We start from the raw sequence: 12,625 nt of genomic DNA, 5'->3' as shown, positions 1-12,625 counted from the left end.
GGCATCAGCTAAATGCCCAAAATTAAAAGTAATATTTCACTTGTAACATTTTCCAGTGTGCTAACCTCAGTGTGATGACAACAGTCAACTTCTAAATTTAGCTGGGATGACTTTCGAATGAATGCGACTTAAAGGCACGTTAACTGACCGTTCACGAGCCCACCCCAGAAATGTGCCCAAAGATGAAAACACTGTCCCAAGGTGAAATACAGAACTAGATGAGTACTATGAGTACAGGATAATATGGATTCATGCATCAGTAAAAATCAACAGACATCAGACAAAACAATTGTTTATTTGGCCTAAAAGGGCCATAAATAAAATTTTATTCTCTCGATTTATTAACAAGCCACAGAGTGTCCATGGCCGTCTACCACAGCACTTAAAACGTCTCATTCTGTCGCAGTCCACAAAGACATGAGACCCACTTGGGATACTCGGAGCCGCTGATAAATCTTAAGGCTCTCGTTTCCTTACTTCCTTAGAAAAATAAAACAAAAACATGATAATACTGTACCAAACTGGTGGCAGAGCAGCAGGGTGATCCTTTTCACGCAGAGAAGGGTGCTTAAGAAAGGGCTATGTGGGGTGGTTGGGGCGCTTAAACCAAACAGCAACAACAACAATAAAAAACTACAAAAAACCCTCAACCTCGTTTTTTTTTGTTTTTTTTTGCAAAGCTGAAGCAGAATGTGCTTGGCTTTCAATCACTGCAGGATTGCTATGTTTTTTTTTTTGTAACTTCTCCTCGCTCATTTATTTTTTTCCTCCCAACAGTCCTTCCTTCTCCTTCTCCTTCCTCTGTCGCGTTTTGCGTAAAATAAAAGTGAAATAATATTTATAATGATAAAACCTATAGCAGCAAAAAGAGAAACGGAGGAATAACAGCTATAAGCGAGTGACCCCTGGATTTATAAAGGAAGGCATGGGTTAAGAGAGGTCCATGGATTTGTGCCCAGGGCTGGGCCTGTGATACGGGAGGGGCGGGGGGCGGGTGGTGTCTAGCTGCCCCTCCCGAGCTCATCTGCCCTCGGCGGGCGCCCTCCTGTGCCCGGCGATGATGCGGCCGAAGCGCTCGCACAGCTCCAGGGTGGAGTAGGTGGGCAGCTTGGGCGGGTCGTGGAAGCTTTTGATCTCCGTCGAGCAGTCCAGCAACTTGGGGAGGAAGTCCGTCAGCTTCTCCTGGAGGTTGGCTGCCATGAGAAGTTGGGACAGACAAGGAAGATAAGAGAGTGAGCGATTCATTGTACGGGCCTGGCATCGCGATGGCACTGACAATCAGATCCTCAAACAGAGAAATCACAAGGTAAATATTTTCGCTTCGATAGCACCGTCTGAAGGCGTGCTCCACAAAGAAACCCAGATTGTAAAAATACGATGAAAGGGATTCTGGGTGATAGCGCTTAGTGTTTCCTGAACAGAGGCCAGGAACTCCAACAACTATTTCTCTCTGGACTGGTGCTGGGACGTACTGCCATGATAAAGGCTACTTCATCTCAATAGCAGTTTTCTACCAAAAAATAATTAGGCAGGAGCATTCTCTGAACACATCTTTGTGCAATTTGACAGACAATCTGACAGTTCTCACATTGTAGGACTTCTGCATTCATTTGCAGCACTTCAGAAAAAGGTTGAAGTATGCTAATGTGGCGATATGCTGACAGTGAGCCAATGGGACCAACTGAAACTTATCAAAAGCAGCCGAAGATATTTTTTGGTTATCTTTTTAGACATTTTAAGGCTATGGTTTTAATTAGGGGAGCAATTATCACTAGGAGGGTTTCTTCCTCCATGAAGAGATTTTCGAAAAGCAGCTTAAAAATGTGTTATTTTTAATGATTTGAGAAAAGGCCCTGCAATCATCATCCGATTTCTTAAGCTATCCAAGGTCCTGACATTGTATTCCTTATTTAAATGTAGTTTTTCCACATAAAGCAAAAGCCAGTGTTTAAATCTTCAGGTTTTCCAGGACAAGCAGGAAGTCTGCACAACCCTCCTAGCGACAGTCATCTGTGAACTACGCAGTGGCCTGATTCTGCTGATCTTTGGCAGGGGTACGGGGGAATGTACTAGTAACCTGAGCCTTCAACTCTCCAGAAATATCTAATAGGCCGAGTGTGTTCCCTCTCCCTCAGGGACTCACATTCCATCTCCTGGCCCAGGTAGGAGCACCAGCGGTTCCTCATGTCCTCCACTGCGAGCAGGTCCTTCTCCGCGTCGTGGACCAGCAGCAGAGGGAGGCAGGGCACCACCAGCTCGTTCATGATGCCCAGCCCCGTGGTCACCTCCGGCTCCTCCCCCGACTCAAACATGGCGGCCGCTTGCTCGTTTAGTTTCTATGGGGGGGAGACGCAGACAACTCATTAACAGCTATGCGTTTTGAGTTACTGAAAACAAAATATTTCCCTGTACAGCTGATGTATAGCTTTGACATTTGTCCGAAGAAGTCCATTTGTGACTTTACGTCTCTAAGTTGCCTATGAGCTGGATTGCAGCCTGAGATCCTTAGGCTGGGCCCTAGACTAAAGACTAAATGTGATTGAACAGCCTTACTGACTGTCCCTCAGTTTAGACTAAAGACTAAATGTGATTGAACAGCCTTACTGACTGTCCCTCAGTCTAGACTCCAGACGAGTGAGATTTTGCCATCAGGGCCCCTAGAAGGTGGCATTCAGATAACTAATTCAGTACCACCTTTTAAATCACTTCTTAAAAACACATTTTTGTAGAATCCGTTTTGATTTTGATCACTTTATAATCCTGTGATGTTTCTTATGCTTTTTTCATCATATTTATTTATTTTTTATTCTCTTTGTATGCTTTTGTGTAAAGCGGTTTGTATACCCCGTTATTAGAAAAGTGTTAGATAGCTAAAGTGTAGCAGCACTGGTAGTAATCCCACAGACATCATCATCAATGTCACAGCATAGCCTACAGCCGCTGGAACTGATGTGGGGCCTGACGTACTTGTTGATGAATGTAGACACTATCCCTGTTCTTGTCCAAAGCCACATTGCTGTCACAGACAAACTCCCTGACCTCCTCCTCCCTGAGGAAACAACCATTTTTGCAAGCTAGCCTGGAATTATTGGCTATAAGGCTGGATTTGCAAAACATCCAAGTACATTAACTGTGTCAATGTTAGCAGTGTTTTCAATTAAAACAAGAGCTGAAGGTAAACAGCTGAGCGGACGGAGCAGGGAGCCAGAGGTTCTGGCCGGAGATCTGAGATGGCCGATCCGGCTGTGCAGAGCTGAGGTTCGAGGTTAGCCGAGGACACGGTTGTGTCTCATGGTAATGTGTTTACACTCGCTGGCCCTCCTGCTTCCTATTCCCACTCCAATGATTACATTATGAGCACAATGCTGGTGTAAGGTTACTGAGTGCAGCAGCAACAGGACCGCTACAGACCAGTACAAGGCTGATCAGACCAAAATACCCTCAGCCCTAACCAATAATGCCTAAGCACAGCCTGAAGCCTGGTGGGAGTTAAATGAAAAGGGGGCTCGCATCAGAAGACTGAAAGAATTTTCATCTGTCAGTATCAGATGAAAAACGTTCATCGGAACCTTTTGTGGGCCATAAGGAAGCCAAAGCAATATCTCAGCAAAAGTAATTTGATTATAGCACCACGGCTCAGTATTGAAGGGGAAACGTCTGGCGTTTTTTCGCTGAGTCACTTTAGGAGAGGAAGTCTAATACAGAGGAAAGGGAGTTACAAAAAGGAGACTAGGATCACAGGGAAGAACCGCTGGACACAAAGGTTTCCGTTTCAAAACAGAATCTGTATGTTGGCAATGCCTCCTTTGTAATCACTTTCTTAAATTGTAGACATATGACCATGCCTGTCAAAACTGTATAAATTAAATAGGTCAATGTTTTATCATTATATCTTGCTCAAGTCTGTAAGCTAGTCATTTTGGTCTGCTGTCTGCTGCGGATGCGAGTTTGCAACAACAAGGGAATCCACTAACTTCAGTCGAGATTGGAAGTCGTTCAAACAAAGCAGCGATCTAGATGCTGTGTGACTGTGTGTGTCGTCTCACCAACAAACATTCGCGGCGGTAATAACCAAGAAGCTCCTCGTCATGACCTCTGTACAGCCCCTTGGACAAAAGCTCCCTGTTGTACTGGTACGAGTAGATCAGATACATCAGGGCCTCCACATAACTGGACAGGAGGAGATGCACACATAGAAAACTCAGATATTATACTGAATATTTAAAATTGTACTGAGAACTTGGCCAAAAGTACATTGTGATGTGAAACAATTTAAAAAACAAAATAAACTTGATAAATTCAGTGAACATGCACAACCATCTTGTCCTATACCAGACTTAGATCCAGCTAGAAATGGGTTGCGTATATTTGCTGCCCTCTGCAGGTGGCTTTTGAAGATTCATTGGCTGCCCCAGATGAGGGGAAATACTCAAAGTAAATCTAACATGCAACAGTTATTGTTAATCATATTTAACTCTTATGCAATAGCACAGAAAATCTCTAACAAGATAACAAGATAGGTGGAGAATAACAAAGTCAAGTGTTCCTGGAAGACATTAAATATTAGGAAAAGCGCTGGCAAGGTGTCACCGTACTTTGTCTTCTGGAAGAGCTCCAAGCCAATCATCAGAAAGATGGTTGTCTCACGGAAATTCCTGTAGTCCTGATGCCACATCTGATAAGAGGTACAGAACAAAAGTTAATGAAAACGAGCTCTCTTCTCAGACGGGATGTGTAAAACTGATTTAAAGTATTACTTGCAATTTTTATTTTTAAGTTTTTCACAGCAAAGGCAAAGACGGCAAAGTCATTTTGTAATGCTATCTTAATGCCAGCCTAAAAAGGGCTCAAAACTCTTGATATTTTAAATAAATAAAAGCCAGAACATAGTATTGCTGACCTCATATTCATCCATGTTGACCTCCTCGGGCTTAATTAGGTCCAGTTTGGCACGTGCCACATTCATAATGCTCTTACATCTAGGGGCGGGAGGCGGGGAGATGGGAAGAGGAACTGGCGTTAGTGATGAGATGGTGAGTCATTGCGAGGTACTCCAGGAGATGAAACGGTCCACCCTGCCCCTAGGCCTTAACATGGCCTAATGAATCACTCTTTAGTGCTGAGAGGAGAAGTGAAACACTCCTCCGGAGGCTCCTATTGAGGCCACATCCACACATAAATCTAATTATCCTGCTCAAAATAGAGGAGAAGGGAGAAATCAATTTTTCACTCATGAATATGGATTGAGGCCAACAAGCGTAGTTGAAAAGTTTTTAGAGATAGTAAGGGGCACTTGATACCCTAATGACATGAGAATCGGTATGTTAATAGGGAAGGAATCTTGATATTCGCTAGCAGTATAAAAAATGTCATTATTGGATGTGTGTCTCTTCAGATATGCGTTTGTACAAAGGTGGAGGCAATGCTCATCAGTAAGGATTTGCTGCAAAAATGCACTGACCAGATGAGACATTATCAGGCTGCAGCTGACGGCAAGCCAACAGGACTGTCTCAGACTTGTCAGAGTCAAGGTCTCTGCTACCCTCTGTTGGTGATTTTGGGAAGTTGATCCCATGTAAATGACCAAGCCTGATGCATTAGGGGTAATCTTTGACAAACTGAAGAGAAGTGCCCACTGAATGGTGTATCATGTTCTATATCTCTGAATAAATATACAACAAAGGCACATGATAAATACTTGCTAACGGCAAGGTGCAGAGTCCAGCCTACCTCTCATCGAAGGCCAGGTTCCTGTCAGCAAACTGCGTGAGCAGAGTCCTCTCTAGGATCTTCTTGGGCGCCTGGTTTTGGATGAAGTAGACGATGATGTGCTGCAGCCGGTAGTCATTCTCCGGAGGCGTGTCCTCTTGGGCGAATCTCAGCAGACGAGTGTATTCCACCTTTATGGCCTGACCAGAGAGAAAGAGGGACGAAGGGACAGATAAAGAACTCTGATTGAGGTCGAGGCGGTACGGACATGCATACTTGCACCTGCTTATTCAGCTCCTCTTCAGTCAAGAACTTAATTAAAAGGTAACCAGTGCTGGATTTCATATCACGGTTAAATGAGTTGTGGATATAATTGTCGGTGTGACATTAGGGCCCCCGTGAGCTACTTTTTTAATCAGGATATTATCTTATTAAGTATATATCAATCCCCTTCTCACTGCTTTTGATGTGTCATGTGGGTTATTATCTGCAACGGCACCAGTAGATTTTTTATGGCTAGCATTGAAATGTGTTTCACAAACTTTATAGCAAAACAATCAGATGAGCACAGATGCAACAGTTTTAGATGTAATTTCAGACTGATGTTAATGGAAATGTGGTAAAGATTTTCTGTCTGCACATGACAAAAACTTGGGCAGATAGCTATGAGCTGATTTACTAAAATGACAACAATATGTCTCAAAGCAGAATGATTTGGGCAACACGCTTACCATTTTAGACACATACTTTTGCAAGACATCTGGAGCTCAGGAGCTCAGATTTGCAAAATAAAATGTGATTTCATGAGATCCAGATGGCCTGCAAGGTACTGACAGGCCTGTCATGTATATACAACAAGATCCATAAGCAAACCGTCCAAACACTGTCATATGAATTCAATACATGTTTGATTAAGCTACTGACAACATTAACCATCAGGAAATAATTATTTGCCAACACCATATAGGCCTAATATAAAAGCAATCATAATCACAACACCTTATGTGATCATAATCCCCATCATCCTCCCCATCGCTGTAAAACAAGGACGTAATTTGTGATAAACTGCAACCATCTTGGTGCTTAATTGACTAACTCAGGAATAGAACCCAGGATGTCTGGCGTGGCAAACCTATGCTTTACCAACCGAGCTAGCTAAACTCAAAGTGATGCAGCAATCTGGACACAGATAAAGTCTCACAGAGACTTTATAGCTGTGTCCAGCAATGGCACATGTGTAGTTAAGTTATATTGAATAACAACTGACAGACTGCCTTATACTAACTTTGAAAAACGGTTTAGGCTCCTTGTGTTAAATAGAAAGAAAAGACAAAGAAATGATGAGCGATATATCAAAGGAAGGATGGATGAAGGTGGAGAGGGAGAGGAGAAAGGAAAGGGGGAGATGGGGTGGTGTACCTTAAAGAAGGCCGCCTCAGGCCCACTCTTTTCATATACGCTGCTGGATTTGCCAATGGCCATAATTATACCCTGCATGTTTGGGGTCATCATTGCCTGCCCAAGAAGGGGGAACTGTGTTAAACAAGACAACAGATCCTTGGGACAAACCAAGCAAGGCCAAACACTTTGTTATGTGCTTTGAAGCACTACAATAAGGCATACCATAGTCAGGGCATGCCAGACATCACTCAGCAGTCCATGCAATGGTTAGAGTGACAACTGTGAGAGACACAGCCAGTCAGTTCAATGGCACAATGCTTTATCCTAACAAGGATAATGTGTAAAAACCAAGGCAGCCATATGAAGGCTGTGTAATATGGCTCACAGCCAGCTAATGGTGCAAGGAGACAGGCTAGACTGACTAGACAACAGCAGCTCCACACTCTGTACACACCGACTTAAAACTACTGCAGATATCAAGCTACTCTTCTATTACATCTTCGTGAAATCTGTGCAACCCACAATATCAATAGAACTGGATGCATTTCAGTGTGTATGCTGACACAAGTTAGATCTCAAATGGACAACATCTTAACGTTCCTCAAGTCACTAAAGTGGCCGTGGCCTTGTTCACTTCAAAGAGTGATGTGGGTGAAGAAGCACAGTTGAGCTTTCTGTCAAGAGGTCAATATGCCTTTGTGCCAAGATGCAGGATTGGCTCAGGAGACTTTTCAAGACTTTTCACACAGGAGTTTTGCAGGTAGACTAAACAAAAGGCCTATTTTATTCTGTTGCGGTTTCAAGCACAGGCCTTTTAAAACTTGGGTGACGGTCAGCCTCAAGCCAATCCTGACGTCAGTCAGCATAAGGCGTAGGATTTTCTCAGGTGTGAAAAATCTTTTAAAGAGCCAGTAGAACGAGCAGTGATGCTCTTACTCCACATATCAAACAGGCATTGACTTCTCAGCACAATAGGGAGAGAAGACTTGGTGGGGCGAGAGCTACCTCATCGTCATACCCCCCTTCCTCTGACTCAATGACAAAGGTTCCCACGTGAGGGATGGCCACCTCTACCGTGCGCTGGCCAGGGGCCTCATCCTCCGTGACGAGGTCAGGAGGAGGGGTGGAGGAGGCGTTCACCTGGACCTCGGGCTGGGGGGAAGGGAGAGGGGAAGGAGACTGTGGAGAGAATGGGACAGATGAGACAGGACAGGTAGAGGACAGACAGAAAGGCATGGAACATTAAACGCGGAGGGAAAACCGTGTTTTGAAACCTCATCTTATGTCTGAACGCTACATCGTGGGGTTTTGAGATGGTCATTGTCATTTCACAAATTAGTTTCATAGACTAACTAACGGAGTTTGTAGGCTCTGATGTTATTTTCTTTTAATTATTACACAACCAGAAGAATTTTTTGTTAGTCTAAATAAAGTTGTCTTACATAATGTTTCACAAAAGGTCAAGATACATGTTGATTTAGTGACTTTGCCATTAGTTTGATTTTGGTCACAGAGCGCACTAGCTCCATTTATTTTGTTGCCTTGGTCTTGAATGCTGCTCTAGCCAGCAAGGTAGTAGGCTGCTATAGGTAGTAGCAGCACATTTACTTAAGCAAGGAGGGAAAGACACCGCTGGAAAAGCTTGAACAGCCACGAAACAGAGATGAAGGAAATAACTTTCTTGTAGTAATACTGAAATATTCAATGTTTAGGAGCCAAGATGACAGTTTACACCACATTTAATGAATAAAATGAAAACTTATGTAAAACAATTACTCCTGACTGCACTTCTAGCAAAGTATCCCATGACTTCAGCTGCTTGAGAGGGAAAGAATTTTGGTACCATGTGGTCACCAAAAAAAAAATAAAAAATAAAGAAGTGAGAACACATAGATGGAGAGATTGGGCTTAATGTCAACAAACTGACAGGTGGAAAAAAGACAGGTGGCACATGATTGGTGACAATGACTCACTGCCCTCTCTCTGTGTGCGTGTGTGTGTCTGTGTGTGCTTGCATGTTTTACACACAGCGTTCAGCAATGCCTCGGGGCTCCTCTCCTCCTGCTCAGCAGCAGCCTTGGAGATGGCTCTCTCTATGTCCTCCTGGAGGTGCTTGGAGTCATTTGTGGGTGACGGCTGCTCCATGTACTCTGGGTCCTGCTGGGGTGCTGGAGGAGGACGACAACACCGATAAAGTAATGTGGAATGCATGCAACATTTCCCAAACACACAAAGGACCAATGTTGTCGTCGCAGACCGAGTTTCTGGCTCATTGTGCTCTGAGAAAGCTAACAACCTAGGACTTTCACTGCCTAATTAGGGCTCAATCCAGCCAAATGTCATACTGTTTGTCCACCATAATTCAACAAAAATATAGGCCACAATACAGTATACGCATGTGTGATGCGGGCTGCATGGTGAACATCTAAGCTCATCTGCACACGACTTTCAATCTTTTAGTTAGAACTTTTCCTTTGATATATGTTATACAACAGCACATACGTAGAGCATTATAGCCTGCACGCCAGTATTTTAAGGTCAGTTCCTCATTCTTTACATCATACTCTTGGGGACCATACAAGTATTTTTCCCTGGGCTGATCTGCCTACCAACTATTGATTTCCAATTAAGCATTCTGCTCTGCATCCCTACTCGGTGCCCCTGAGTTTGTGACCCTGACCTGCATTGTCTGGAGGGCTGGACTCGATGCTCATGGGCTGAGGGGAAGAGGACAAGGTGGAGGTGCTGGATGCTGCCGAGGCGGCGGCAGCAGCTGCTGCGGCCAGCGCCAACTTCTCTTGCTGGGCCTTGCGGGCCTGCAGGGCGTCCCACTCCTCCATCTCCTTGTCAAACAGCTCATTGTCTTCCTTCACGTACTGCTTCAGGTCTGGAGGCAGCTTGTCCAAGCCGCTGAGCATCTGACCCGTCTCTTTATCAAACTCCTCTGCACAGACACAAGGGGAGCACAGTGGACAGAACATATTAGGCCTAATAACAAGTATGGTTACTTAGCAAAGCATTACTGCAATATTATTGCTTTTTCCAGTCTAGTATTACAATTACTGATCAAAAAATGGTTACTTTTGTTATCACCCCCTCTAATCAGCTTGAATATGACTCGTTCAATTGCAGCTCTGAGCTACAAGTTATCCTACAGGGAAAAAAATGGTAGTAAAGTTTACTTTCTCTGGGTGAAATTATGCTAACTACTTTGATTTAACTGAGCCAAAGGATGACAAGAACATTGGAAATCAATGCTATTTGATTCCCCTGAAGCTCACAGTCGAAGCAATTAAGGTATCCCCGTTTTTGAAGGTATGAGATTATGCAATCACCAATAAGTCTGTAAAATAATAATCAAATCTGCAATATAGGAACCATACTACTGCACTAATCTTTACTCCATGTGTACCTTCTATGAGGAAGGGCTTCTTGTCATTGATATACATGAGGCAGTAGGCGCTGGCATTGCGGTAGCCTCCGAACGAGTCCCTGACCAGCTCCTCCCAGGAGGACTTTGTGACGGAGATGTCATTGTACTTCATCCAGCGGCGCTGGTGTGGGTCATAGATGTAGGCCCAGTAGTGGCCTGCGTTGGCCTGGCCTTCGTGGACCAACACCGCATGAAGCCGGTATGGAACCTGGAACCACAGAGAGGAGATTTTAAATGCTGAAAAATAATAACAAAGAGGTTGATGTGGCCTTTCAAACTGCATATTTGCTGTTTGTTTTTGTTGATGAACACAGAAAAGGCTGCTGCTCACCTGCATCATAGACTTATCAGAGTACATCATGTCAATGGTTCTGTGGATCCTGGATATGCTGCCCTGTAGATCTGGAGGGAAGACAACCATTATGAACTGTTACTAAGGCTCATCTTATATGCTACCCTTGCCCAATGAGTATGTGTTGGGCAAGTAAATCATGCTCAAGGTTCCACAACAGTGACAAACATAAAGGGCTGCATATGGGAGGCTGGAAGTCCTACCGCGGGTGTCATTCTCCACCTCGCTCCTCCAGCGATGCAGGCAGCCCTCCAGCACCCTCAACTCCTCTTCAGTGATGTGGCGCGGGGCAGGGTGCATGGGCAGGTCGGGGGGCAGCCGGGACTGGGTGAAGGGCTTATGAATGGGTACTCTCTGCTGCTGGGCTGCGGCGGGGGCCGTGGTGGGGCCCGAGGCCGGGGCCGAGCCCTCTGGGGGAACCGAGGAGCTCTGCTCGGCTGTGCTGCAGGATCAGAGACACAGCGCAGGACATGGGATTTAAAAAAAGCAAAACACTATTTTTATGGTCTAATTCAATGTTCCAGTACTTCCCACTTAGCAGCTTGAAATTATGGTACAACAATGACATACTGAATCACACAGCGTGCCTCTATTCAGGGTTGGAGGTCAAAGTGCTGTCAACTCAACCGATTCAGGAAGTAAATGTACTTCAAACCACTGACTGAAAAGCCATTTTCTTAAAAGGGCTCATATATCCTATTGAGTGAATGCTCTATCCTTTACAAATAGTTTCACTTCACATCTTAAAGTGATTGAATTCAAAGTGAACTGACCTCACCTTGGCCCATTAGTCCTTTCTTCACCTACCTTCTGCTTTCCTCCATGACACAGAGGTCTGATCCCATTTTACCCAATGCTTGATAGGACATAAAGAGGTATAAGTGCCAGAAAACAGTTATGGACTGTTCACCTTTGGGTGCTTTAGCTTTCTGGCTGTTCAGGATGTGGACAGCCATGCCTTGTTTATCTGTGACATGGTTAGCCTTTGCACTGCAAGATGTTTTTAAGTCACAGGCAAGCGCTGACTGTGGGCAAGTCCAATCATGGTAAATTCTGCTCAGACTACTTGCATCTGCAAGGGTGTTTTTTATTTCTTCTCCTGAGTTGAGCAACCTCCCTACTTCTATTCCCCAAAACAGTACATACCCCGAACAAAATAGCACTCTGAATGGACTCACACTGCATTTGAATGGCAAACTGAACTTAAAAACACATGTAAATACTGTATACCATGTTTTCATTGTGTATTTCTTTTTCGTGTTGCATTCAAGTACTTTTCATGCTCCTTGCTATCTGCCTATGAGTTTTATACAGAACCACTGCATATGTATGCATTTTTAATACCTGGAATGGAAAAAATACTTTTTATTTGTTCTTAGCCCTTCAGTGAAAAATAGAAATCTCTGTGAAAATATTGATAAAACTATAAACCTTCAAGATTCAATTACTCTAAAGTTGATAAAATTACACTGTGTACTGATAAAACTGATAGTGCCGGTCTTCAGTTCTAAATCCAGCCAAAGCCATTGTAAAATAACAAATAAACGCACATGATTGCATACCTGATAATAGCAGTGCATATGTGTCACAAAGCCACCATGTTGTTTAGCTACTGTTCAAAAACGATATTGCTTGGGAGAAGAAATACATTTCATCATTATTATTATTTAATTACTATTAATTAAAAATAAACGTTTTTATCAAACATATTTGGTCTTTCTACCTCTCTA

At 43.8% G+C, this 12,625-nt stretch overlaps 1 protein-coding gene across 2 annotated transcripts in view; it reads right to left on the bottom strand.

The window, feature by feature from the left end:
- Window positions 1-312: 312 nt before the first annotated feature.
- Window positions 313-12,625, bottom strand: part of usp25 (ubiquitin specific peptidase 25) — a 29,090-nt gene continuing 16,777 nt past the window's right edge. The window contains exons 14-26 of one of the 2 annotated variants that reach the window (XM_071534658.1): window positions 11,099-11,337; window positions 10,875-10,945; window positions 10,523-10,751; window positions 9,791-10,054; window positions 9,139-9,278; window positions 8,116-8,289; window positions 7,129-7,224; window positions 5,731-5,909; window positions 4,901-4,979; window positions 4,596-4,675; window positions 4,047-4,170; window positions 2,144-2,336; window positions 313-1,193 (exon numbers count right to left, since the gene is read on the bottom strand). In XM_071534658.1, coding sequence (XP_071390759.1) covers window positions 1,021-1,193; window positions 2,144-2,336; window positions 4,047-4,170; window positions 4,596-4,675; window positions 4,901-4,979; window positions 5,731-5,909; window positions 7,129-7,224; window positions 8,116-8,289; window positions 9,139-9,278; window positions 9,791-10,054; window positions 10,523-10,751; window positions 10,875-10,945; window positions 11,099-11,337 — 2,041 coding nt within the window. In that variant the 3' untranslated portion in view covers window positions 313-1,020. The remainder of the gene's footprint in view (window positions 1,194-2,143; window positions 2,337-4,046; window positions 4,171-4,595; window positions 4,676-4,900; window positions 4,980-5,730; window positions 5,910-7,128; window positions 7,225-8,115; window positions 8,290-9,138; window positions 9,279-9,790; window positions 10,055-10,522; window positions 10,752-10,874; window positions 10,946-11,098; window positions 11,338-12,625) is intronic. The other variant, XM_071534657.1, reaches the window with a different exon arrangement.

This window comes from Centroberyx affinis, unplaced genomic scaffold (genome assembly GCF_046629955.1).
Source record: "Centroberyx affinis isolate AG114_WGS23_722 - 3 ecotype Tasmania unplaced genomic scaffold, CSIRO-AGI_Caff_v1 ptg002593l_1, whole genome shotgun sequence".
In the NCBI taxonomy this organism is placed as follows: Eukaryota; Metazoa; Chordata; class Actinopteri; order Beryciformes; family Berycidae; genus Centroberyx; species Centroberyx affinis.
This window is presented reverse-complemented; position numbering and strand designations above follow the sequence as displayed.